This window comes from Enhydra lutris, unplaced genomic scaffold, assembly GCF_002288905.1.
Source record: "Enhydra lutris kenyoni isolate GAN:26980312 unplaced genomic scaffold, ASM228890v2 scaffoldscaffold5, whole genome shotgun sequence".
Taxonomy (NCBI): Eukaryota; Metazoa; Chordata; class Mammalia; order Carnivora; family Mustelidae; genus Enhydra; species Enhydra lutris.
In genome coordinates this window covers 9,096,314-9,121,800 of record NW_019154089.1, presented here as the reverse complement: position 1 = coordinate 9,121,800, position 25,487 = coordinate 9,096,314, and the positions used below count along the sequence as shown (strand labels likewise).

General features: G+C 38.4%; 2 protein-coding genes across 2 annotated transcripts in view; one reads left to right on the top strand and one right to left on the bottom strand.

Annotated features, from left to right (window-relative positions):
• Positions 1-510: 510 nt before the first annotated feature.
• LOC111140920 (histidine triad nucleotide binding protein 1) lies at positions 511-5,012 on the bottom strand. Its single transcript, XM_022493183.1, has 3 exons — positions 4,725-5,012; positions 2,565-2,669; positions 511-837 (listed from the first exon to the last, which is right to left on the bottom strand). The coding sequence occupies exons 1-3, from the start codon at positions 4,833-4,835 to the stop codon at positions 673-675; spliced, it is 381 nt and encodes a 126-aa protein (XP_022348891.1). The 5' UTR covers positions 4,836-5,012; the 3' UTR covers positions 511-672.
• Positions 5,013-9,344: 4,332 nt separating this feature from the next.
• LOC111141236 (LYR motif containing 7) overlaps positions 9,345-25,487 on the top strand; it is a 29,927-nt gene continuing 13,784 nt past the window's right edge. The window contains exons 1-4 of the mRNA XM_022493659.1: positions 9,345-9,403; positions 17,315-17,387; positions 18,818-18,888; positions 23,364-23,445. Of these exons, the coding sequence (XP_022349367.1) occupies positions 9,386-9,403; positions 17,315-17,387; positions 18,818-18,888; positions 23,364-23,445 (244 nt within the window). The 5' untranslated portion in view covers positions 9,345-9,385. The remainder of the gene's footprint in view (positions 9,404-17,314; positions 17,388-18,817; positions 18,889-23,363; positions 23,446-25,487) is intronic.

Genomic DNA, 25,487 nt, shown 5'->3' with positions numbered 1-25,487 from the left:
ACCAGTAGGTTTTCAATTTGGGAAATTAATTCTAAGTACTATGATTATAATATTCAGACAAGAGTTTAGATAACAAAAGAAATACCAATGTGTAGCTTCACATGGTCATCAAAGATTCTGTGATAAATCTACTCTCATCTCTTCCAAATTATCCCAAAAGTCCGGGTGAAACATGGGCTAGACAAAAACTATTCCTTTTGGACCTGAACCTGTCACTTTCTGGATCAATCACATCATATATTCCTTTGTTCTTAAAAAATGAGAGATTTAGATTAGAAAATCTTCTCCTGGACTAGTATTTTACCCTAAAATGGTATTTCAAAGCTAAATTTGTGAAATCTTGTAATTTGTATTCAGAAACGAGTAACACGATTATAATGATGTACATATGTTTAGCCCTCCTTGAGGAGAAAAACCAAAACCTCCCAAATTATGAACTCTACCTTCATACATTCCAACAAATATATATATGTATATTTTTTTTAATAAATCAAATACAGGAGTCAAAGAGGCTGTAAACCATGCAACATTGTTTTTTTATTATGTATGGCTTTTAAAAATTATTTCCTCAATGTCTCCATACATAGGCAAAAGGAAGTATATTGTTTAACCTAGAGAACTGGGAAATATTGACCACTGCCTAGAGGAGGGAAAATCATCCCTAAAACAAGCTTAACCAGGAGGCCAATTCATCTGCCGACCTCCAAGAACATGGAGATGAACATGATAGACAGACTGTCCCCCATCTGAACCTTCATTCACCACCATTCGATAACCCTTCTTTAGGCCCAAATCAGCAGCACATTTCTTGCCAACAATCATTAAATGTCCAAGAAGCTGGAAAAGAAAAAAAGTTTCTTAAGCTCAGGCAGTTTACAAATTCTTGCCATTAAATAACATACTACCAAATTGAAATATTAAAAGGCCATCAAGTTGAAACATATCCCTCTGGGCAAATATTTGGAAACTCTTAATATGATTACAACACAATTTATAATTAAAAAGCCATTAAGATTAGGTATTTACTCATTACTAATTCCAATAAACAAATTAGACATAAATCCCCTCAATTAAAACAATTTTAAAATCATTTTCCAAGTGGGTATTTAAATGTTCTTAATAGGGCGCCTGGGTGGCTCAGTCATTAAGCATCTGCCTTTGGCTCAGGTCATGATCCAGGGTCCAGGGATCGAGCCCCGCATCAGGCTCCCTGCTCTGCGGGAAGCCTGCTTCTCCCTCTCCTACTTCCCCTGCTTGTATTCCTTCTCTCGCTATGTTCTCTCTGTTAAATAAAGAAATAAAATCTTTAAAAAAAAAAAAAAAGGAATCCCAGGACTGAATCTGCTTCTTCCTTTGCCCCTCCCCGCTCTCGTGCTCTCTCGCTCTCTCATTCTCAATTAATAAATAAAATCTTAAAAAAAAAAAGATTTAAATGTTATTAATAAAGCAAGAAGTATCTTGCTTTCTTGTACTAGAAAAGTACATCAATCAGGATAAGTTTGGTTAAGCTGGGGTAACAAACCACCCTAAAATACTGGTTTATAACAAAGATACACTTCTTGTGCTTACTACATGCTCATCATAAGTTGATTAGGCTCTAAATTCTTCATCTTTTTCACTTTGAAACCCAGGCTGATGGAGTAGTTTGTGTGTGACCAGAGTGGCAGTGGAAAGAGAGAACCTGACAAACCAGTTGCTCATCTCTTATAGTTTTTATACAAGATGTATCACTCCTGCTTGCACTTCCTGGACAAATCAAGTCACATGACCAGGCCTGACATCAATAAGGCAGGAAGTGTTAAAATACCCCTGAAGAAGAGAAGCCAGTATTTATAAACAATTATACCACAAGGAGTATTAGGAAAATATTTAACTGAGGCCTAGACATCTGGCAAAACCAAGTAGTGATTTTTCTTTTCTCTAATGGCATTAATAGAAAAAAACTGATAGAAAACAACAGGGCCCCTGGGTGGCTCGGTTAAGTGACTGCCTTCCGCTCAGGTCATGATCCCAGACTCCTGGGAATGAGCCATACATTAGGCTCCCTGCTCTGCAGGAAAGCCTGCTTCTCCCTCTCCCTCTGCCTGCCACTCCCCCTGCTTGTTCTCTCTCCCTCTGTCAAATAAATTTTTTTTTAAATGTAAAAAAAAAACAAAAACAAAACAAACAAAAACACCACATCATCCCCTGTATGATGTACTGTTTCTTTATTGAGGAAAAATGAGTCTCACCAACTACTGCTTGTTAGGAACCATTTTAAGAATTGGTGATGATGGATGTTCACTTGACTATGGTGATCATCTCATAATATACATATATCAAACAATTATGCTGTACACCTAAAGCTAACATGTTATGTGCCGACTATATCTCAATTTGAAAAAATCAAACTCTTTCTACATTGCACTGACTCCCAAAGGACTATCTGGTTTTTTCCCTCAATAATTCCCTCACGAAAATGAAAATATGACCTCACTTTCTGGTCAAAATTTAGTCTCCCAAATTAAAAAAAAAAAAAAAAAAAAAAAGGCAGGAAAATAAATTGTGTTGGTAAATTTACTTACACTTTCATCATCATCTTCTGCCACAGAAATCTGGGATATATGTTTCTTGGGTATCACCAGAAAATGAGTTGGTGCTTGAGGGGAAATGTCATGGAAAGCAAGACACTAGAGAAAAGGGGAGGAAAAAAATCTGTTTTAGTGTATCATCTTATAGGCTAAATTTATTCTTTCACACTAGCCCCACGGGAGGCACTGTAGTAGATGCTAGGAAACCAGAAGTGTACACAATACATGTGATCCCACGGCTATTTTCATGGAATTTAGTCTAATGAGAAGGCTGACCTTAAACAAATAAAGGTATAATTAAGGTAAGATCTTACCTACATGTTACAAAGGAAAAGTAAAGAGTGAAATAAATGATTTTCAAAGAAAAAAAAAAAAACAATTTTGACTGGGGGATCACAGACAGACCACTCTGAAGTAGGGACATTTAAGTGAAATAGAAATTAAGCACGCTAATCCTTGCCTACCTTTTCAGTTTGATCTCATACAACTCTTCCTGATCAAATCACAGTGTCTTTCATCTCTCTCCAAACTCCCAGGCTTTTTTCAAAGGCCCTTCCCTCTACTGCAATGGTCCTTTCTCCTCTCAACCCCAACTTCTAACTTAACCTGACATCCATTCCTCAGCAACCAGCATATATAAGATTTCTGAAAGAAATCAGATTTCTCTCTCCACCTTCCCTACGTTAGGAGTGCTGATTGTGCAGTTTCCTGGGTTTTTTCCTTTACTGCAGTAATCAGCTTTGTAATTATGTATTTGTCTGATATTTTGACTAATACCTATTTCTTCCCATCTTACTCAACTGTTTGCCTTTTTTCTTTTGTAGAAATGAAGATAAGAAGCATTTAGACAAATTACATACCACATGAATATATTTTTATCTCTTGTTCTCTACTGAAGGTGGAGGCTGCTTATATAGGACCTTCCCTGCTAAACTGTCTCAAGACAAATTCTATTTAGTACTCCACACAAAATGCTGTATCACTTAGATTGCTTCATGCAGTCATACTCGTGGGTCTTAGGTGGTTCAAACATCAGAATTTCAATTGTCATTTATAAAAATCAAGTGAAAATACTTAAAAATATGCATTTTCTAGAACAAAAGAACTTCCCCGCTAGTAACAAAGCCATCAAAATTCACCTAAAGGAATCTAATTAAATCTCAGATAACATTTTGAATCTAAGAACGCTACTAGGAGAGTAAAAACAATGTTTCCCTTATATTCCATATTTCTTAAAATTAATTTAACAGTTCATTTGTCTAAATCGCCCAACCTCCTGCCCATCTTTATCTGAGGTCCAAACCCATAAATACAACTCGCTCAGTAAGTATTTTACACAAGATGTCACATCTCCTTGGCCCTCCTACAACAGAATTTCACCTACGAGGAAGTCAACAAAAACGTGCTTAGTCCCCTGGCCTAAAACTGCTTCCTGCCAAATAGGAAAGCAAACGTTGCTACCGGGCGGGGCCAAGAGAAAGCAAATTCCAAAAGGCGATCCACCCACTCCGCCAGAGTCCGCGGCCGGAAAGGGATGGGGTGTGGGGTGGGGTTGACTAGCAGGCCCTGGAGGAGGCGGACCTTTGGCCCAGCGCGTCCGCACGACCCCCCCCCCCCACCGCGTCACCTCCAAGGCTGCGGGCCCCCGTCCGTCTCACACAAAGTGGAGCGGACTGGCGCCCGGGAAAGCCCAGGCCGGTAGGCTGTGCGCGGGAGATCGCGGAGATTGGGCCAGTCAGGGCGCGATCGGATTTCTCCCTGTCAGGCAGAGCGCTGGCGAGATTGTAAGATTCCTGACACGGGCGAGGTCCGAGGCAGACGCGGAGCCGGGGGGCGCCCACGCCAAGCAGCCAGCACGTCCCCCACACGCGCCTGGACCCCGCAGTGTTGGCCCCGCAGGCGCCCGGCAGCCTGACCCACGCCCCGGGCTGATAACACGTAACCGGAGCGCCGGCACGCGCCGGCAGGCGGCCTCGGAGCGGCCGCGGCCCTGCCCGCTGGCTGGGGGCCCGCGGCAGAGGCCCCGCGGGGCGGCCCAGTCCCTTCCCTTCGCGTCGCCGACCGATCCTTCCCCTTTCGGCCGCGGGAAAGCCGCGTGTTCAAGGGAGACTGCCCTTGCCTCAGCCCTCCAGGGAGGCCACGTCCCGTGTCTACCTGGTCATCCTCAAAAATGATTTTGGCTGGGATTTCCTTGCGAATGATCTTCCCGAAGATTGTGTCGCCACCAGGCCGCGCGGCCTGAGCCTTGGCGATCTCATCTGCCATCTCGGCCTCCCTCCCGCGCGGCCGCCCCGGGCAGAAGCTCGAGAGGAGGGAGGAGCCGGGACAGCGGGCAGAGGGCGGGCGTGCACAGCCAAGCCTGCGCGGGGACCGCTGCTCGGGCGTCCGGGCTGGCCTTGCGCGTGCGCACTGGCGATCTGCGCTCAAAGCGGAGAGAGTGCGCGGGAGCTTCCAAGAACCGCGGAGGAAACCCGGTGGAAGAGAGGTTCCTGATTGAGACTCTAGAGAGCAACGCCGAGGTCTTTTTTTTTTTTTTTTCCTCTTTCTTTCTTTAGTGTGTCTTGGGGAGTGGAGTTACTGTATACGTCCTTCTTCACTTGCTTTATGGACCCTTGTGGGAATAATTAGATACTGTAACTTGAAGATTTGATAATCCGGGCAGTGCTGGTCGTGTTTGCTGTCTGAGACACCCTAACAATTTCTCAGCTGCAAAAGGTCTTGATTACAGTATGTAAGCCCTCCTTGTACCAGGGTTTTTCTCCCTCTAGCAGTGGTTCTCACTGCACATTAAAATCACTTGGGGAACTTTTGAAAAATCCTCTTGAACCTGGCCAAACTCTTGATCCATTAAATCAGACTCCAGGGTAGGGACCCAGGCAATCCGACTTTGTAAATCTCCCTCCACTGGGCAACTAAGACTTCTTCCCGGAAGTAATCCGCATAACGTAACATGTCCCACCTTAAAGGAAGAACACCTTCCTTGACATACCCCTTCATATCTTTGCTGCTTTTTAAAACTTTTATTTATTCTGTGTCTACTTTCTCATCTTTTTTTAAACTCATTTCCCTCTTGTCAATGTTGTTAAGGACCTCCACTTACAAAATTCTGTGAACATTTCCATTCCTTATCTTAGTAGACCTCTTGGCATTATTTCCTATTGTTGATCATTTCCTTCTTTCTTTTTTTTTTTTTTTTTCCTTGAAGATTTTATTTATTTGACAGAGAGAGACACAGTAAGAGAGGGAACACAAGCAGGGGGAGTGGGAGAGGGAGAATCAGGCTTCCCACCGGGCAGGGAGCCCGATGCGGGGCTAGAACCCAGGTCCCTGGGATCATGATCTGAGCCACTCAGGCGCCCCCATTTCCTCTTTTCAATAATAGTTTTCGCTCTCGTGGTCTTGTCTCCTATACCGCTTTGAATGCTATATCTCCTTCACAGTAAGCGTCCAGTTCCAGACTTCTCAATGGGTTCCATTCTTGGCCTTCTTCTCTAGCTAACATTTAATTTCCACATGCCCTTACTAGGAAAAATTAACTATAGCTCCAGGACTATCCTATATGAGAATGTTTACTAGTTTGTCTTGTCCTGTCCTCTGCCAATGAAAATTATTGATAGTGGATCCCTTGAGTCTCAAAAGTGACTCGTTTGCTACTGTTGCTGTCAAAGACATTACTAGGACAATTGGCAAAATCTAAATAATGCCTATCAATTAGATAGTAGCTTTGAAAGTTGTGTTAATTTTCTCAGATAACCACAGCAAAATTATCAAAATTAGTTTATCTGGGGTGGGGTCTTATAATTTAGGTTTCTAACAGGTTTCCAAGTGATGCATTTGCTGGTTGCCCTGGAATCGTACTTTGAGGCCCACTGATGTAAGAGACTCTTTTTTTTTTTTTTTAAAGAATTTAAAAAACCAAAGTATTTAGGAGTATGGGAGTGAGTATCATGTCAGCATCTCATTTTCAAACAGTAAAGAAATACAAAGAAAATGTTCATGTATAGAGAGATAGAAAAGGATAAAGTAATTGTGGTCAACTGTTAACATTTGGGGAATCCTAGTGCTGCAGCATTCTACATCTACCATAATACCATTCACCAAGTTGCACAAGTCAAAAGCCATGAAATCATCCTAACTCTTCTCTCTTATTCTTGGCAATACAGATCATGAATCCAATCATTTTTTCACCTCTTCTACTACACCACCCTAATCCAAGCCACTGTCATATTTTGCCTGGAGTACTTTGAAAGCCTCCTAGTTAAGTTCTGCTTCCATTGTAGTCAATTTGCTATTCAGCACACAGTGATTTTTACAAAATATAAATTATGATCTCACTCTACTGCTGGTAAGGTATTTCATCACGAAATTAATCCTTACCTTGGACTCTAGGGTTCTTTCATGATCAGGCCCATGGCTGCTTCTCCTACTTCATTTCCTTTCATTTCAACCTTATTGACCAGCTTCAACTAAACTGGATATGGTAGGCAGAAGATGCCCATGTCCTAATCTCTGGAGCCTATGATTATGTTACTTTACATGGTAAAAGGGATTTCCAGATGTCATTAAATTAAGGATCTTCTGATGGGTGAGATTCCTGAATTGTCCAGATAGGGCAAATATAGTCATGGAGGCCTTGTAAGTGAAAGAGGGACAGGAGGAGATATGATGATGGAAGGAGAGGTGACAAAGATTGAAGATCCTCTACTGTTGGCTTTTAAGATGGAAGGGACCACAAACGGGTAATGTTCTGGAAGTCAGAAGTCTGAATTTCAGTGGGCTGAAATCATGTGTTAATAGGGCTGCATTCCTTCTAGAGGCTCTAGGGAAGAACATTTCCCTTACCTTACCTTCTAGAAGCTACCTGCATTTCTTGGGTTGAGGCCCCTTCCTCTATCTTCAGAACCAGCAGCAGGGCATCTTCAAACCTCTCCCTGACTCTGCTTCCTTCTTCCACTTATAAGGATCGTTGTGATTACATTGGGCCCACCAGACAATCCATCTCAAAATTTTCCCATCTCAAAAGCCTTAATTTAATCACATCTGCAAAGTCCTTTTTGTCATATAAGGTAACATATTCAAAAATTCCTAGGATTTAAACAAGGACATCTTTGGAGGCCTTTATTCTGCCTACTTATAGCTCCATGAACTTATTTGAGGAATAAATTGGAATTCTTGTTTAGTTCTGATCTGACACTTTTGAGATGTTAACAAACCAGGACATATTCCTAGAATAACCAAAATTACTACCTCATTTATGGAACAGCTGAAAGAACCATACAGATTTATCTAAAAGAAGAGAAGCTCCAGTACTGAACTGATTTTGGCCCTGTGAGAACTTTATTTTCGAGTATTGGCAGATACGGGGTTTTGGTTAACTGAATACAGGACCCTAGTTAGCCTGAAATTATAACAATAAACTATGAATTTTCAGGAAATTGGGCAATGATTCTAAGCTGGGAATGAAAATAAGTATGTTTTGGATCATTCTTAAAAAATTAGAGGGCACCATCATGCAATGTCACAAGATCATCTATTGTTTCCTATATAAAAGACAGTACCGAGTATATTTGGTTTAACTGCTTGGTTATGTTAAACATTCATCTGCAAATCTAATGAGTTATAATTTAAGAAGGCAACTATTATCTTGCTAGTCTGATGACTTGCAATATTTTTAAAATGACATAAATCACAGAGGAGGAAAAAACTCTTTAACATCTTTTGCTTCAAATCGTTCATTCCTACTAAAAAGAAATTTTACCTGAAAATTAACCTGAAAGGCTGTGACATAAGGAAGGCAAACAACGATTATGCGATGAGGGAAAGGTTGAGATTTTTCTTGAAGTTTACAAGGTCCTAAATTAAAATGTACTTAAATAACATTTTTGTCAGCTTGACCAGCAAAACCAAAGAGTAGGGTAAGGTGAGTGAGCAGGATGTGCAGAGGGTAAGACTAGGTCGGGCATAGGGATTTGTGTCCCAGACCTTTATTTACCAGCAGAATGTTTTTTTGTTTCGTTTTGTTTTAAGAATCATTTATTTTAGAGAAAGTGTGCAGGGGAGCACCTGAGCAAGGGGAGGGGCAGAGGGAGAGGGATGAAAGAAAATACTCAGCTGAGGGTAGAGCAGAAGGGAGGGGAGAGGTTCAATCTCACTACCCAGAGATCAAGACCTAAACTGAAATCAAGGGTTGTCAGTGTAACAGACTGAGTCACCAGGCACCCCCTCTAGCCTGTGGTCTTGAGCAAAGTAACTCTGCCTCGCCTTTTCTGGGAATTAATTGAGAGAATGTACAAATAGCGCTTTGGGAAGCCAGAATTCCTATCAACAGCAGCTATATTTGTTAGGACTTGGCTCTTACGCACTTTCACAAGGAGACAGTCGCGATTGGGAATCATTAACATAAAGGTTCTTTATTACATAACCCCAACGTCCAAGCAAGAAGTAATAACGTAGAGAACATCGAAGCCATCCCATAAATAACCCACCCTCCGCCACCTCACTGTCTCAGAAGAGACCGGAAGTGACTTTGCCCCCAACTAACATGGCGTCCAGGTAATTTCCGTTCTCCTCCTCTCTGGTATTTGGGCTCGGCAGCTTCTCCCGGTCGTAACCCGGCTGCAGCCATTTAGCAATCTTGTCTCCAGTGTCTCACTGTGGAAGGCGGGGCTACAAAGGGGAATCTGAGCGGTGATTGGTTGCGTCACATTAGGAACGTGACTTTGGGGAGTTGGATAGTCCACGCGGGCAGTGATTGGCTGCCGAGAGGCGGGGGCGACTCGATCGCGGGAGCTGTGTGCGCCGCGGTGAGGAGAGACATGGGTCAGGCGACCAAGGTGACAGGGCCCAGGGAGGGTTTGGGTTTGTTGCCTACGGGGAGGGAAAACGAGCTGCCTTTTGCAGGTTGTCTGGAATTTCAGTATAGGTGTGGGTTCAGAACCCTTCACGGAGCTCGTGAACTTTGCCCCTGAGGAGCCCAGTGACCACCTGCGAAGGACTGTGGAGGATTTGTGCTGGTGCGAGGAGGGAGGGTCGCACCGTTTCCCCACTTCTCTCATGGGGTACCAAAGTGTTTGTTCGTACATCATGCAAGTTTCTGCCCCCGTTTCATCCCCACACCGAATGTTTGAGGGACCTTTTTCACATCGTTGAGAGGTAGACGAGACGCCAAAGGCAGCTCTGACTGGAACCATCTACTGAGTGAAAGATCCGACGAGGTGGAGTTTAGTCAGGTAACCGGAAGGTACCCCCAAAGTATTGCAGCCGAAGAAACTGAATCGTGGCGGAATCCCTTGCCAAAAATCAACACCAACGGAGACAGAGCAGAGACCCACGAGACCTGAGTGCTCGGAATAAGCTTGGGAGGTGATGGTCCCGCCGGGTGCTTCCCTGAGGACCTGGTGTCCGATTGACTTCTTGTCAAACTGATGCACGTTCCTGGCTGGCGCACACTTCTTAGGCTAGCCATCCCTAGTCTCTGTCACTGGCTGCAGTATAAGCATGGAAGCGGGGAAACGGCCTGTTACAGTAGAGTGAGGAAAAGCAGTGTTTGTGATTGGTCAGTAATAAGGCACCACCAAGTGGTGCCTCCTGTACGACTGACTTTGGTGTTCTCAGTACATTTTAGTATATGTCATAGCATCAGTAGAAACAATTGTAAAGAGTTATTCAGCTAATTTATTGAGTGTCTATAATAGCTATCAGTAATACCTGACAGCCAACATTTAGCCTGAACTGTCTAGGCATAGTGGATGCAACGATAAGCAGACCACCTTTGACGTCATAAAGAAATTTAGCAGGGAGGGGATTTCGAATTGAAAATACAGTGTATTTTGTGAGCTTATAGCTGGGATTTGGAGGGATGCAAAAAAAAATAATAATAATATCTTGGGATGTCTGGGTCGCTGAGTCAGTTGAGCATCCTGCTTTTATCTCAGCTTAGGCCTTGATGTCAGTATGTTGAGTTGGAGCCCTGTGGTTGGGCACCACACTGGGCATGAAGCCTATTTAAAAAAAAAAAAAAAAAAAAAAAAAGTCTTTCATAGAATTGAAAGTTAAGACCTGAAGTTTGATTAGAAATTAGCTAGAAGAGGGTACCTGGATGGCTCAGTTGGTTAAGCCGCTGCCATCTGCTCAGGTCATGATCCCAGGGTCCTGGATTCGAGTGCTACATCGCAGTCCCCTGGCTCTGCAGGGAGCCTGCTTCTTCTCCCTCTCTCTGCCAGTCCCACTGCTTGTGCATGCCCGCGCTCTCTCTGAAATAAATAAATAAAATATTTTAAAAAGAAAAAATTAGCTAGAAGAAGAGAGGAAAAGAATATTTCAGAAAGAGGAAAAAGTATATGGAAAGTCCTTGAAGTGGAATGTTGCTTGGAAAACTTGAATTCAAAAGTAATTAAATAAGATTTATTCCAGAAACACTTTTGGGGAGCCCTACTATGTATAGAAGATACTTATGGTAAGTGTAAAGGACACATAGCCTTTGAGGAGGTATGGGACCACAGCAAATATGTATTTGATTCACATACTATGAAGTAAATGCCCAATGCTGTGGATGTACTCAGGAAGGGCATGTAACCCAGACTTAGAAGAGATAGAAAAGTAATAACTATCTAAAGTGAAACCTAGTTCAGAAATTTTCCCATACACCCCTAATATTAACCCATTATGTAAGAAAATTGAGTCAAAAAGCCTGAGTAACTTGTCTGTGCTTACAATGAGTGGCAGTGTCCTGTTCCAACTGATCTGTAGAGAATCCGCTTTCCAAATGCATTACCTAAATTATCCAATTAGTATAAGTAAATGAGGAAGAGAAGATCATCTGTGACCTTACTTTCTGCATTTAATAAAAATTTATTAACTCCAAGGTGATTTTAGCTCTTATAGCTCCAAGACAGTATTGATGACATTTTCTTTTTCTTATACTAGTTCTCTTGTTTTAAGTTTTTATTTAAATGCCAGTTAACCTACAGTGTAATATTAGTTTCAGGTGTATACTATAGTGATTCAACACTTCCATACAACACCTGCAATCCTTAATCCCTATCACCTATTTAATTCATCCCCACTCTGGTAACCATTAGTTTGTTCCTTATAGTTGAAGAGTCTCTTTCTTAGTTTGCTTCTCCCTTTTTTTCCCCCCTTTCCTAATTTTTTTGCTTCTTAAATCCCACATATGAGTGAAATCATATGGTATTTGTCTTTCTGTGTTTTATTTTGCTTAGCATAATACTTTCTGGCTCCATCCACATCATTGCAAATGGCAAGATTTCATTCTTTTTATGGCTGAGCAATACTCCATTGTATATTTATGTCACTTCTTTATCCATTCATCAGTCAATGGACATTTGAGCTGTTTCCATAATTTTGCTATTGTAAGTAATTTTGCTGTAAACATCAGGATGCATATAACCCTTTGAATTAATATTTTTGTATTCTGTGGGTAAATACCTAGTATTGCAGTTGCTGGATCATAGGATAATTCTATTTTTAACTTTTTAAGGAACCTCCACACTGTTTTCCAGAGTGGCTATACCACTTTGCATTCCCACCAGCAGTGCAAGAGGGTTCCTCTTCCACATCCTCACCAATATCTGTTATTTCTTGTGTTTTTGAGTTTAGCCATTCTGATAGGTATGAGGTGGTATCTCTTGTAGTTTTGATTTGCATTTCTCTGATGAGTAATGTTGAGCGTCTTTTCATGTGTTTGTTGCCTATCTGTATATCTTCTTTGGAAAGATGTCTATTCATGTTGTCTACCCTTTTTTTTAACTGGATTATTCATTTTATGGGTGTTGAGTTTTTTAAGTTCTTCGTATATTTTGAGTACTACACCTTTATCAGATATGTCATTTGCAAATATCTTCTTCCATTCTGTAGGCTGCCTTTTAGTTTTGTTGATTGTTTCCTTTGCTGTGCAAAAGCTTTTGTGATGTACTCCCAATTGTTTAATTATACTTTTGTTTCCCTTGACTCAGGAGACATATCTAGAAGTTGCTACAGCTAATGTAAAAGAGGTGACTGCCTGTGTTCTCTTCTAGGATTTTCATGGTATCATGTTTCATATTAAGGTCCTTAATCCATTTTGAATTTATTTTTGTGTACACTAGTTCTTAAATTAGGGATGCTGGCTGTTTTGTTAATGAAATTACTTTTTTCCCTGGAGAAACACGTAAAATGATTAGATTTACTTAACTTTCCACTTTACTTTTAATCCCATGTAACTTGTCTTCTACCACTCTTGTAATATTAATATGATATTCTATTACCTTTGAAGTCCATATTTCTACAATCTTTTCAAGGCAGTCTCAAAATTCTTTCAGTCTCTACACATTTCAATTCCAAAGCCACTTCCATATTTTTGGGTACTCATTATAGCAGTACCCCACTTCCGAATATTAACATCTATATTAGTTTCCTATGGCTGTTGTAACAATGTACCACAAACTAGGTGGCTTAAAGCAAAACAAAGATATTGTCTCCACAATTCTGGAGCTAGAAGTCTGAAATGAAGGTGCCAGCAGGGCCATGCTTCCTCTGAAACTGGGTAGAATCTTTACTTCTATTTGATGTATTGATGCTAGCTATCAATCCTTGATGTTCATTGGCTTGTTGGCTTACTCTTGGATCACTCTGATCTCTGCCTCCATCTTCACATGGCATTCTGTGTGTCTCTGTTCACATGGCATTTCCTCCTCCTTTTAAGGATACCAGTCATATTGTATTATAGCCCACTTTAATGACCTCATCTTAACTTAATTCATCTGCAAAGACCCTATTTCCAAATAAAGTCGCATTTTACAAGTACTAGGAATTAAGACTTAAGTATGTCCTTTGGAGGAACACAATTCAAGCTATAACACTATGGATCTACCACATTTTATTTACGTGTTTATGAATTGATAGAAGTTTGAGTCATTTCTCCTTTTTGACTGTTGTGAATAGTGCTGCTATGATCGTTTATGTCCAAGTTTTTGTGTAAATCTATGTTTTCATTTCTGTCGGCTATGTATCTAAGTGTCAAATTGCTAGATCAGGTGATAACATTATGTTTAACTTTTTGAGCAACTGGCAAACTGTTTTCCAAACAAGTTACAACATTTTACATTCCCACCAGTAATGTATAAGAGTTTCAGTTTCCCCCACGTTCTTGCCAATACTCCTTACTGATTTTCTTTTTCGTTACAGCCATTCTGCTTGGCTTAAGTGTACTTCACTGAGATTTAGATTTCTATTTCCCAGATGCCAAATCATATTGAGCGTCTTTTTATGGCCTCGATGACCATTTGTCTATCTTTAGAGAAATGTCTATTGAAATCCTTTTTCTATGTTTTTATTGTAGAGTTGTAAAAGTTCTTTAAATGTTCCAGATAACAGCCCCTTACCACATAATATGGTTTGGAAATATTTTCTTCTGGTTAGGGCTTGTCTTTTCTCTTTTCTGATGATGTCTTTTCCCTTTCTCTTTCTAAAGCAATTTTTTTTTTTAAGTTTTCATGAAGCTGATAAATGTGTAAGGTTTAAAATATCGAAGTGTTATAAACAGAAACCAATAGGTGTATACTTCCTTCTACATACTCCCAATTCTGCTCCCCAGGGATAAGTGCTTTTAATCATTTTAGCTATTCTTACATTTACCTCCCTGTTTCTAAAGAATATATTTAAACTGCTATTCATTTTTTTTTCTTTTGAGAGATACTGTTTACTGACTTTTAACAATACAAGTTGATGACTAAGCTCCCCATTTATAACTTAGTCCTCTCATTTACAAATTTTGGTGAATTAGTTTTCATTTTTTTTAAGTTACTGTGACTGTATAAAAATGTCCACAGCGGAGTCTTCTAATATATGATTACATTGCTTTTCTTTTCTAATTGTGTTTTTCTTGAAATTAATAACAGTGTTTTTGTCATTGGTTAGTTTCCTACTTACCTGTTCCCAAAATCAGTTATCAGTTTGATTTTTTCCTGAGAACATTTTTTCTGGAGTAGTTCAAACTTCTGCTGTAGTCTAGACTAGTTGCTTTGTGGGCCAGCCACACAGATGCTGACCTGTATTTGTCCTTCACCTTCTTTGTGTTGGTTCACCCTTCTCACTGGTTCCCATGTTTTTCTTTTATAGTTCATTCCCTTGTTGTGGAGCACACTCTTTTATAGCTTTACAAGGAAGGATATGGCAGATAAGATACGTTGTATTTTCAAAATATCTCTTTGCCTTTGCAGTTAAATGATAATCTGGCTATGTATGGTATTCTTTTTTTTTTTTTTTTAAGATTTTATTTATTTATTTGACAGAGATCACAGGTAGACAGAGAGGCAGGCAGAGAGAGAGAGGAGGAAGCAGGCTCCCCATTGAGCAGAGAGCATGCAGGGCACAAATCCCAGGACCCCGGGATCACGACCTGAGCTGAAGCAGAGGCTTTAACTCACTGAGCCACCCAGGTGCCCCTATGTAGGTATTCTAAGCTGGACTTTTATTTTTTATTTTTTTTGGTGGGCAGCAAAGTTCATTAAGTGATAGTAAAGTGATAGTACAAAGCTCCTAAAGAGGGAGGGGACCAGAGAGAATTGCTCTGGACATTTTTTTTTAAACTTGAAAATCTTACACCATTGTCTTCTCACAGTAATACTGTTTAGAAGTCAGGTGTCATTCTGATTTTCTATCCTTTTTATGTGAACTGTTTATCTTTGAAATTTTTTTTATTAGCATTGTTCTGAACCTATATCATGATGTACTATGGTATGGGTTTTGTGTTGGGCACTTGGAGCTTTTTCAATCAAGTAACTGATTAACCTTACTTGGTGACATTTTCTTAATTTTTCCCCTTTTTAATTTATTTTGTCTGTTTTCTCTGCCCTTTTTTTAAAGATTTATTTGTTTGAGAGAGAGCGATGGAGAGAGGTTGAGAGAGAATCTTAAGCAGACTCCACACCAAGTGCAGAGGCTGATGCAGGGCTTCGTCCCAGGGCCCTGAGATCATGACCTGAGCCAAAATTAATAGTCAGACACTTAACCAACTAAGGGACCCAGGTGCCCCTCTGTTCTTTCTTGTTGGAAATCCTGGGTTTTTTGTTTTTGATTTTGTTTTTTAAAGATTATATTTATTTATTTGACAGACAGAGACCACAAGTAGGCAGAGAGGCAGGCAGAGAGAGAGGAGGAAGCAGGCTCCCTGCTGAGGAGAGAGCCTGATGCGGGGTCTCAATCCCAGAACCCTGAGATCATGACCCAAGCCGAAGGCAGAGGCTTTAACCCACCGAGCCACCCAGGCACCCCTGGAAATCCTGTTAATGTAATCGTTGGTTCACTTAGAGTACTCCCTTAATTGTGTTTTCTCTCCTCAATTTCTGAGTTTTTATTTTACTTCTCGGCTGTTTTTCTACCCTTAATATTTGCTATCACTCATTTGTTACCTGAGCACCTTCGGCATTTTCTGAATGTTCCTTTTTTAATTTACTGTGACTTCTTTTTGTTGTTATTCCATCTTTGCAGTCACTTAAGTTTCTGAAGAAGTTCATTGTGGTTGTTGGTTTTTGTTTTGTTGTATTTTTATGGGTTTTGCTTCATGTTTCCTGTTTCTGCTTTGGTGTCTGCCTTTGATGTTATAGGTTTTCTAATATATGTAAATACCTAAAACAATGCTTAGCACACAGAGTATACTTAGTAAATAAATATTAGATATTTTATCTAGTGAATGAATTGGAGGGAATAGTGGCAGAGTGTCTAAGTAGTCTAAGCAAGAGATGGGAGGGTCTGAATTTAAATAATTTTCAGGAATGGAGAATATCAAAACATTAGAGAGACATTCCTAAAACTTTCACATGAAGAATAATATAGATTAAAAGAATTGCCTAGAGATTTCCAGCTTGAGAAACTCAGTGTCTTCTGTTTCTGAAATTGAAAAGACAGGAGAAAAAACAATATTGGGTGATCAATACTGAGTACGTTTTTAAACTTGAGAAGTGTGAGGTAGGCTTGGCCTCACACTAAGGCCTCTACACAATCTGTCTTCTACCAAAATGTCAGGCTCTTCTCTCTGTTTTTTTAACATAGTCTTAGAATATTCATAAGTCTCAGCGTTCCACTTCTCTTTGGGAAATCACAATTATACTTTCCTAAATTATCTGAAACATCTTCCTTCTGGGCTCTCTTAAGATGTAGTAAGTCCATGAGTTTGTATAAACGTGTGTAAAACTTTAAAAGCAGTTGAAGGTCTCAATATGGTAAGAAAAGTGAGATCAAATACATACCAGACTAATAAAGTTACTCTAGCAGACTGGTTTTGGCAGGGGGATTATTAACTTTTTAACCATACTTGGTTTTTTCCCAAAGAACTTGGTATTTTTAGGGCACCTGGGTGGCTCAGTGGGTTGGGCCTCTGCCTTCAGCTTGGGTCGTGATCTCAGGGTCCTGGGATTGAGCCCCACATCAGGCTCTCTGCTTGGGAGGGAGCCTGCTTCCCTCTCTCTCTCTGTCTGCCTCTCTGCCTACTTGTGATCTCTATCAAATAAATAAATAAAATCTTCAAAAAAAAAAAAAAAAGAACTTGGTATTTTTGTAAATATAATTATTTTTTAATTTAAAGATAAATTAAGAAGGGAAAGTTATTTTGGCAAACCCTGGTTTTCACCAGCTATTTTGAAAAATAATCAAAGTAACAAATGGTAAAATACTTTGTAATCCTTTTAATTATATAAAATGTACATTTTTTTTTTTGAGGTCTGAATTCTAATTTTTTTTTTTTTAAGGTTTTACAGCTCTTTAAAACATTACACAGGACCAGACAACGGGTTTTTAAAAATGATACCAGAGCATTAGAAGGTAGGTTTATTTTCACCACTTTGGAGTAAATCATCTCTTCACATATCCAAGAGAACTGGTATAGTCAAGACCCAGCTTGGAGAGTGATCTTTGTATCTCTCCCCTAATGTTGTTATGTTTTATGAACATTAGTTTATATTATACTACTTTGAGGAGTATCTACTTAAATATTTTTAATATCTAGTGTTTATAAAGAACCAGAAAAGATCAAAAATTCAGCACACTCCATTGCTTGTCAAGCCATTAAACTTATTTCTATTATATAATCACATTTTCATACTCCCTAGGAACAGATACTTCCATATTTTTAATTCCTTGTGCCATTGTAGAAGTGATACCAGCTGTGAAAGAGAATCTGTCCCAGATCTTTTACAAATTTAGTGTTTCACTGTTTTAAGTGGCTTTAATTGTATCTAGAAGTCAGAGTTCTGAAGCTTAGGTTAGGTATTGGTCATGTGCAATATCTGTTTTCATATATCACTAAAACTCTTTAAGAGGGCACCTTGGTAGTATCCCCACTGTCCCTAGGAATTCAAGTTTTTGTAATTTACCAAGAATAATTTCTTGAATATTAAAGTACATACTTCATATTGTATATGCTCTACCAAATCATATAATTCTTCATATATCCCTGTGGGGTGGTTACTGTTACAATTTATTTTTTCCAATGAGAAAACTGACAAAATGTGAAAGGATTTGACCCATATCATACTAGTGAGAGGTAGAGCTGGGATTTAGCCTAAGCAGTTTGACTCTAAATCCCAAATCTTCAGCACCTTATATTGAAATATATAAAGCATAGAAGGAGGGTTTTCTGGCTGTTCTCCATCAACAGACTTTAAGTGTTATTAAGTGACATAAGAACAGCTAACATTGTGTAGTTACTAAGCACTTTACGTGGGTTGTTCCTTTACATGCTCAAAAAAATAAGGCAGTTGTCAGATTAGACTAAAATTATGTTATAATGATGACAAAGTGCCAGCCAAACCATTTTTATGTCTATTTTGGTCCTTTGTCTTTAGTGTGTGTGTGTGTGTGTGTGTGTGTGTGGTTTAACATGTTTGTATGTATTGAGTTTTGCCATCTTAAAGCATTTTAAATTTTCAGATTCATAGAAAAAAATGTTAAATGGGATTCACTAGAATCTGATAGCTAGAAATATGCAAATGAATTGGAGATATAGAGCAATAAATGAAAGTATTAATATATTAGAGTGTATTAGGTTTAATTAAAAATTTACCAGCCTGTCAAAAGGTTTCCAGGACAGTTTAAAAAAAAAAGTCTTATTTTTATAATTAGTTTCACATGAGGCAAAACTATTTTGACTACTAGAGAAGTAGTCATTCATAATGAATAACATATAAATTCTTGGGGCAGGAATTATAAATTAGAAGAGAAATATTTATATATATATTTTTTTCTTTCTCTAGCAGCCAGAATAAAGATAAATGAAGAATTCAAAAGTAATAAAAGTGAAACTTCTCCCAAGAAAATAGAAGAGGTATAGTAATTGAGTCTTTCAATTATGATAAAGACCTTATACATTTTCTTAGAGAATGATGAAAATAGAGGGGGTATATGAAATAAAAATTATTACTTGATAGTTGAAGGCATTATAATTATAGGTAACCTTCACTTGTTTGGTATGGCTCACCTCTTCAAGGTCATCCTCTACACCCCTAAGACAGCAAGTTGCCAGTGTATAGAACATGGATGTAGCTATGGTCAAAGCAAGAACAGTTGAACCAACCCAGAAATCCACAGAAATTCTATCTTTACGTAAGGCAAATGAGTAAACCTAAGGAGGATGAGTATTAGAACTACAGAAGGAATTTCTGTTCATTTAGCTCAAGTAGACTAGCTTTTTTTTTTAATTCCTAACTCAGCAGTGAAAGTTAATCAGCCACAATTTGTGAACTATTCTTGCTTCGCCTTTTGGTCACTTGCTCTAGTTGAAGGCAGTCAGTCTACTGACACTGATCTGTGAGCTTCTTAATACTCCCAGTACCTGTTCATTTAAAAAAATGCACAATTCCTTTTTTGTATAAAATCATACTGCATATACATACATATTGTCTCTATTTTGAGCCTCCTAAGTGTTTCTGTATCTAACTTCATATGAATGTAGGGAAAGGACCCTTAGGAGGAAAACAAAAAATGGAAAATTATTTGCAGGGGCAGTTAGAATTCCAAGAATTGGTTTGATAAGGAGAAAGCTACAAATTAGAGAAAATCTTCAATGTTTAATAAAATTTCTACATGACAAATTTTTTTTATAAAAATACATTTATTTTGGAGCGCCTGGGTGACTCAGTGGGTTAAGCCTCTGCTTCCGGCTCAGGTCATGATCTCGGTGTCCTGGGATCAAGCCCCACATCAAGCTCCCTGCTCAATGGAGAGCCTGCTTCCCCCTCTCGCTCTGCCTGCTGCTCTGCCTACTTGTGATCTCTCTGTCAAAAAAATAAATAAAATATTTTTTAAAAATACATTTATTTTTAGTAGAGAAAAATGCTGTTTTTAGAATAGTAAATATCTGTAATAATCAAGTTAATGAGTTAAAATGAGATATCCTAAATGTTTTTATTCCTCTGATATAAAGAAGAAAGGAAAAGATTTCATTTAACAATCTGGTAGGGCAAATAGGGACCATGTAGTTTTTATTCATGGCAGAAGTTAAGATGACATCATAATCAAGTCATAACTTGAAGAGAAGTTACAAGATGTATACAAAAGTTTGCATTATTTGCTGTTCAGTAGGCTGATTAATAACAATATGGTAATTATTTTTAAATTTAGAAATCATAAAATTTTTTAAATTGGCATGTCTTTATATCAACTGGGAAATGAACTACAATCTTCTAAATTCCTTTTACTTGTAAAGCACTAATTTAACATAAAGCAGTCTAGAAATGACATTTGTTATATGCAAATGTATATTTTGTATAATTCTGCATAGATTAAATATTTAGTAGTTTTTAGTTAATTCCATTGTTAGGTATTGTAAGGTTCATGAAGTCTTGGCACCAAAAAGAATCTTAGGCATCTTTTTTTTTCCTCCTTCAAGATTTTTTTATTTATTTGACAGACAGAGATCACAAGTAGGCAGAGAGACAGGTAGAGAGAGAAGGGGAAGCAGGCTCCCTGCTGAGCAGAGAGCCCGATGCAGGGCTTGATCCCATGACCCAAGCTGAAGGCAGAGGCTTTAACCCACTGAGCCACCCAGGCGCCCCAGGTATCTTTTATACCAGCAGTTCTCAAACTGTTTAGTCTCAAGACCGTTTGCCTTCTTAAAAGTTGAGGACCCCAGAAAGTGCATTTCATGTGGTGTGACTTTAAATATTTTCCTTAGTAGGAATTGAAATTAAGAGATTTTTGAAATATGTATTTTTTGTCTAAAAATAATAAGCTCATTACATGGTAACAAATACACTGTTTATGGAAAATAACTATTTTCAGGACATTTAGTAAGAAGAGTGAGCACTCTTTTACCATTTTGCAAATCTCTTTAAAGTCTGGCTTAATAGAAAGCAGTTCAATTCTCCTATCTGCTTCCTCATTCAATCTAGTGCAGTGTATTTTAGGTTAAAATATATGACGAAAATTCAGCCTCGCACAGATAAGTAGTTGGAAAAGAGTAGGAGTATATAATAGTCTTTTCAAATAAGTTGTGAATATGGGGCGCCTGGGTGGCTCAGTGGTTTAGCGTCTACCTTCGGCTCGGGTCATGATCCCAGAGTCCTGGGATCGAGCCCACATCGGGCTCTCTGCTCGGCAGGGAGCCTGCTTCCTCCTCTCTCTGCCTGCCTCTCTGCCTACTTGTGATCTCTATCTGTCAAATAAATAAATAAAATCTTTAAAAAAAAAATTGTGAATATTCTTTTATACTACACCTCAACAAATAGTAAACTTCCTTAAAGGTTAGTTGCATTGTGAAACTCTGTTATCTGTTAGACCAGTGGGTGGAAAGAGGTAGATAGGTAAGTAAGGAGATAGATAGATTTTTTGGTTGGGGGGGTGGGGAGCCTCCAGGATTCATACAGACCACCTCCTGCTCATCCTTTCTGATTTCTCCTTATCCCTTATTATTCATCAAAGCTTGTTTCCTGCCTTAGACCTATGAGTCTAAGGTTTAAGTACTTCCAGTGGATGAGGGGACCCATTTTTATTCTTTCTTTCTCCTGCTAAATCCCTTCTCAGATCTGTTAGGAGTTGAGACTTTGCTCTTCCACGCCTTCTCTATGTCTATTAATGGCAGCTCCCATCTTTTATTGCTCAGACCAAAAAACTTGGTGCTCCCTTTCTTAATTGCTGTCTTTTTCTCACACTTATATCCAACCTGTCAACCAATTTTTTTGACTTCAGAATATATCTGGAATTCAACCACTGCTCATCCTCCCCATCATTACCTCCTACTTCAAGCCACCATCATCTTTCACTTGATTGTTACAACAGCCTCCTAGTGGGTCTCACTGCTTCCTCCCTAACCTCCCTACAGTCTATTCTCAATACCTTTAAAGGCAGATTGAGCCTTTTTTTTTTTTTCAAGATTTTATTTATTTGACAGACAGAGATCACAAGTAGCAGAGAGGCAGGCAGAGAGAGAGAGGAGGAAGCAGGCTCCCCACTGAACAGGAACTCGATGTGGGGCTCGATCCCAGGACCCTGGGATCATGACCTGAGTCGAAGGTAGAGGCTTTAACCCACTGGCGCCCCAGATTGAAACTTTTAAATAAAAAGATATATCCCATCACTCCTGTATTCACAAACCCCATAGCTTCTCATCCCAAAGCAAAATCTAAAGTCTTTACTGTGAACTATAAGACTGTATAATCTGACATCTGTCGACTTCCCACTCAGGTCCCTCCGTCCTTCTTAATTCTTACATTCTGAGTGCATTGAGGGCATTTGCATTTACCAAGAACTTTCCTGTCTCAGGGCGTTTATGCTTGCCTATTTCTAGGATATTATTCTCCTGCAGGCCCTTAAGCCTTCATTTAGTAGACCAATAGGTTTAATCTGCCTTTCTCTTTGAATGGATCTTCTACCATGCATGATTTTGTAACATCTTGCACTGTTGATTTGGGAAATAGAAGTTCACCAAGTAATGCCTATCTTCTAAATGTTAATGTAATTCAGTATGTAATATTTTAAAATTATATTTATTAATATTAATATCTAATCAGAAAAATCCATAAGCATTGAAAAACTGTCAAGCTTATGATGGCAGATACAGTTTTCCTAGAATTCTATTTTTTTCTTGAAAACGTGAGTTTCACCATTGTCAGCAAATACAGTTAGTTGTTTTCTTGAAGTAACAGAGTCAACTTGTTCATTTTCAAGAAAATGTTTGCCAAATACCCAAGTATGAATGATCATAGTTTGTCTACTGTTCATTCATATAAAAGAGTATTCCATGGAGAAAGCTTTACTTCTCACAACTCTGTGCAGAAAGCTTTAGTATTATGAAAATCATTTTCACTTCATGGTATCTAAAAGGATCTCAAGGCTCTTCAGGAGTCCACAGCTTTGAGAATCTTTGTTCTAGTCCACTTTATTTTGCATATGATAAATTCTGAAACTTAAAGAGAGTAGGTTTTTAACCCAAGGCCTTATATTTAATGATAGAGCTATTCCAACTCCTAGTTCAGTATTATTTCTAGTGTTTAGAACATCCAACTCTATAAAAGAAAGATTCAACCCTCTCCCAAAGAAAACAACATTTTAAACATATAAAATATATATTCCAACAAAAAATATTCTGAATCTCTTTTGGAACAAAATATGGAACAGATGGATAAAAGTTAAAAGTACACACATGTCTGAGTTTTCTGTATGCTTGGAATGGTTACAAAAAGTTAAAGGCAGTATAACCCAAAAAGAAATAACTATAAACTTACAGTTTTCAAAAAACAGTACATTCATAAGGACCACTGAAAAAATACCCAAAGGATTTATTCTGTTTGGTTTTCTTAACAGTTAATAAAAATGGGTTCCGATGTTGAATTGTTGCTCAGAACATCTGTTATACAAGCTATTCACACAGACCACAATACACTGAGTAAGTAAAATTTAAAAAAAAAATTTTCTGACTTCATTGTATTTTAAAATACTGAGCAATTGCAACACTTTTAATGTTGATTAGTAAAACAGCTTGATTTTGCCAGTGTATATCTTGTATACATTTGTAAGGCTACCATTTTAAATGGCAGGTTATAAAACTTTGCTGTACTGTATTTTTTTTTCTTTTTTAAATTTTTGTTTTCTTTTTAATCTTAACCACTGGTTACATTACAGACTAGTTAGAAAGACAGTATGACTAGCCTTTCATCATATTTATTTGGGGTTCTTTCGTGTTATCATTTATCACCTACTTAAACTGTCTAGTTCTTTACCTTTTATTCTATGAATAGAGTTATTTTTAAAATGATTATAAGAAATGGAGATATAGCTGAGGATCCTCCATTATACCTCCAGACTCCTTGTAGGGCTTCAGCAGAGTTTTCATTTCACATTATATTTTGTTTGCATTGCCTAAATGTATCTTTGGGGACAACAACAAGAACAACAAAAAGATGGTATTCAAATTTTTGAAAGGCTTCTTTTTTTTTTAAAGTGAGCTACCAAATTATACAAAGAGAAAAGTGCACAATTTATAACTATACAGCCAGTGAATTTTCACAAGGTGAAATATCCATGTAACCAACATCTATAGTAAGCTATTTAATATTACCAGTATCTCCAAAATCCATCATGTCCTCATGTCTTTTCCAGATACCCCCTTCCAACAAGCGAACCACTATACTACTAATACTATAGATTTTAAGCTTAATATAATAAAATGTTCAAACTTCATATACATGGAATCATATAGGATTACTGTTTTGTCCAGTTTCTTTCAGCATTGTATTTGTGAGATTCATCTATATTGTTGTGTATACCAACATTTCTATGACTATTGTTTGTATATACCACAGTTTATCCTTCCTGTTCATTTGGGTTGCTCCTAGTTCTGGACTATAATGAATATTGATTCTTTGAACATTATAGGATGTGCCTTTTAGTTTAAAATTTATACATATATGAAAAATGAAATGTACACATATATTTACACATACATGTACATATGTATGTACATATATATAAAACATATATATACACAATTGACCCTTGAACAGGAGAGGGGCTAGCGTTGCTTACCTCCTGCTTGTTAGAAAATTCATGTGTAAGGGTGCCTGGCTAGCTCAACTGGTTAAGCATCCAGCTACTGATTTTGGCTCAGGCCATGATCTCTGGGCGTGGAGCCTGCTTAAGGTTCTCTGTCTCCCTCTCCTGCCCCTCCCCACTGCTTGAAGTCTCTCTCTCTCTCTTAAAAAAAAAAAAAAAAAAAAAAATTCATGTATAACTTTTGACTACCCAAAAATCTTAACTACTGATAGCCACCTTTAATGAGAAGCCTTACTGATAACATAAGCAGTACATTAATACATATTTTGTATGTTATATGTATTATAAACTATAGTCTTAAAATAAGCTGGAGAAAAGAGAATGTTTTGTGGTTTTTTTGTTTTTTTGTTTTTTTTTAAAAGATTTTATTTATTTATTTGACAGAGAGATCACAAGCAGGCAGAGAGGCAGGCAGAGAGAGAGGAGGAAGCAGGCTCCCTGCTGAGCAGAGAGCCGGATGCGGGGCTCGATCCCAGGACTCTGAGATCATGACCTGAGCCGAAGGCAGCGGCTTAACCCACTGAGCCACCCAGGCGCCCCAAGAGAATGTTATTAAAATCATAAGAGAAAAGACATTTATAGTACTCCACTGTATTTATGAAGAAATATTAATGTATGCTACTGCTAACTGGTTTTCCAAAGTGGTTGGACTAATTTACATATCCAGCAGTGGTGTCTGGCTCCAGTAGCTTGACCTCATCAGCACTTAGTACTCTACATCTTTAATTTTTGCTTTTCTGGTAATTGTGTAATGGTATTGCATTGTGATTTTAACTTAGATTCTTTGGTAACTAATGAGGTATTAACACCTTTTCAGTTGTTAAATGGCCATTTGGTTATTCTCCTTTATGAACTGTCAAATTATTCAAGTCCTGT

Bases quoted from the DNA above. Each gene is read 5' to 3' on its own strand.
- LOC111140920 (XM_022493183.1), bottom strand. From the start codon at position 4,835: ATGGCAGATGAGATCGCCAAGGCTCAGGCCGCGCGGCCTGGTGGCGAC. The intron at 2,670-4,724 runs GTAGACACGGGA...CCTTTTCTCTAG, and splicing joins TCATTTTTGAGGATGACCAG to TGTCTTGCTTTCCATGACAT. The intron at 838-2,564 runs GTAAGTAAATTT...TTTCTTTTCCAG, and splicing joins CAGAAGATGATGATGAAAGT to CTTCTTGGACATTTAATGAT.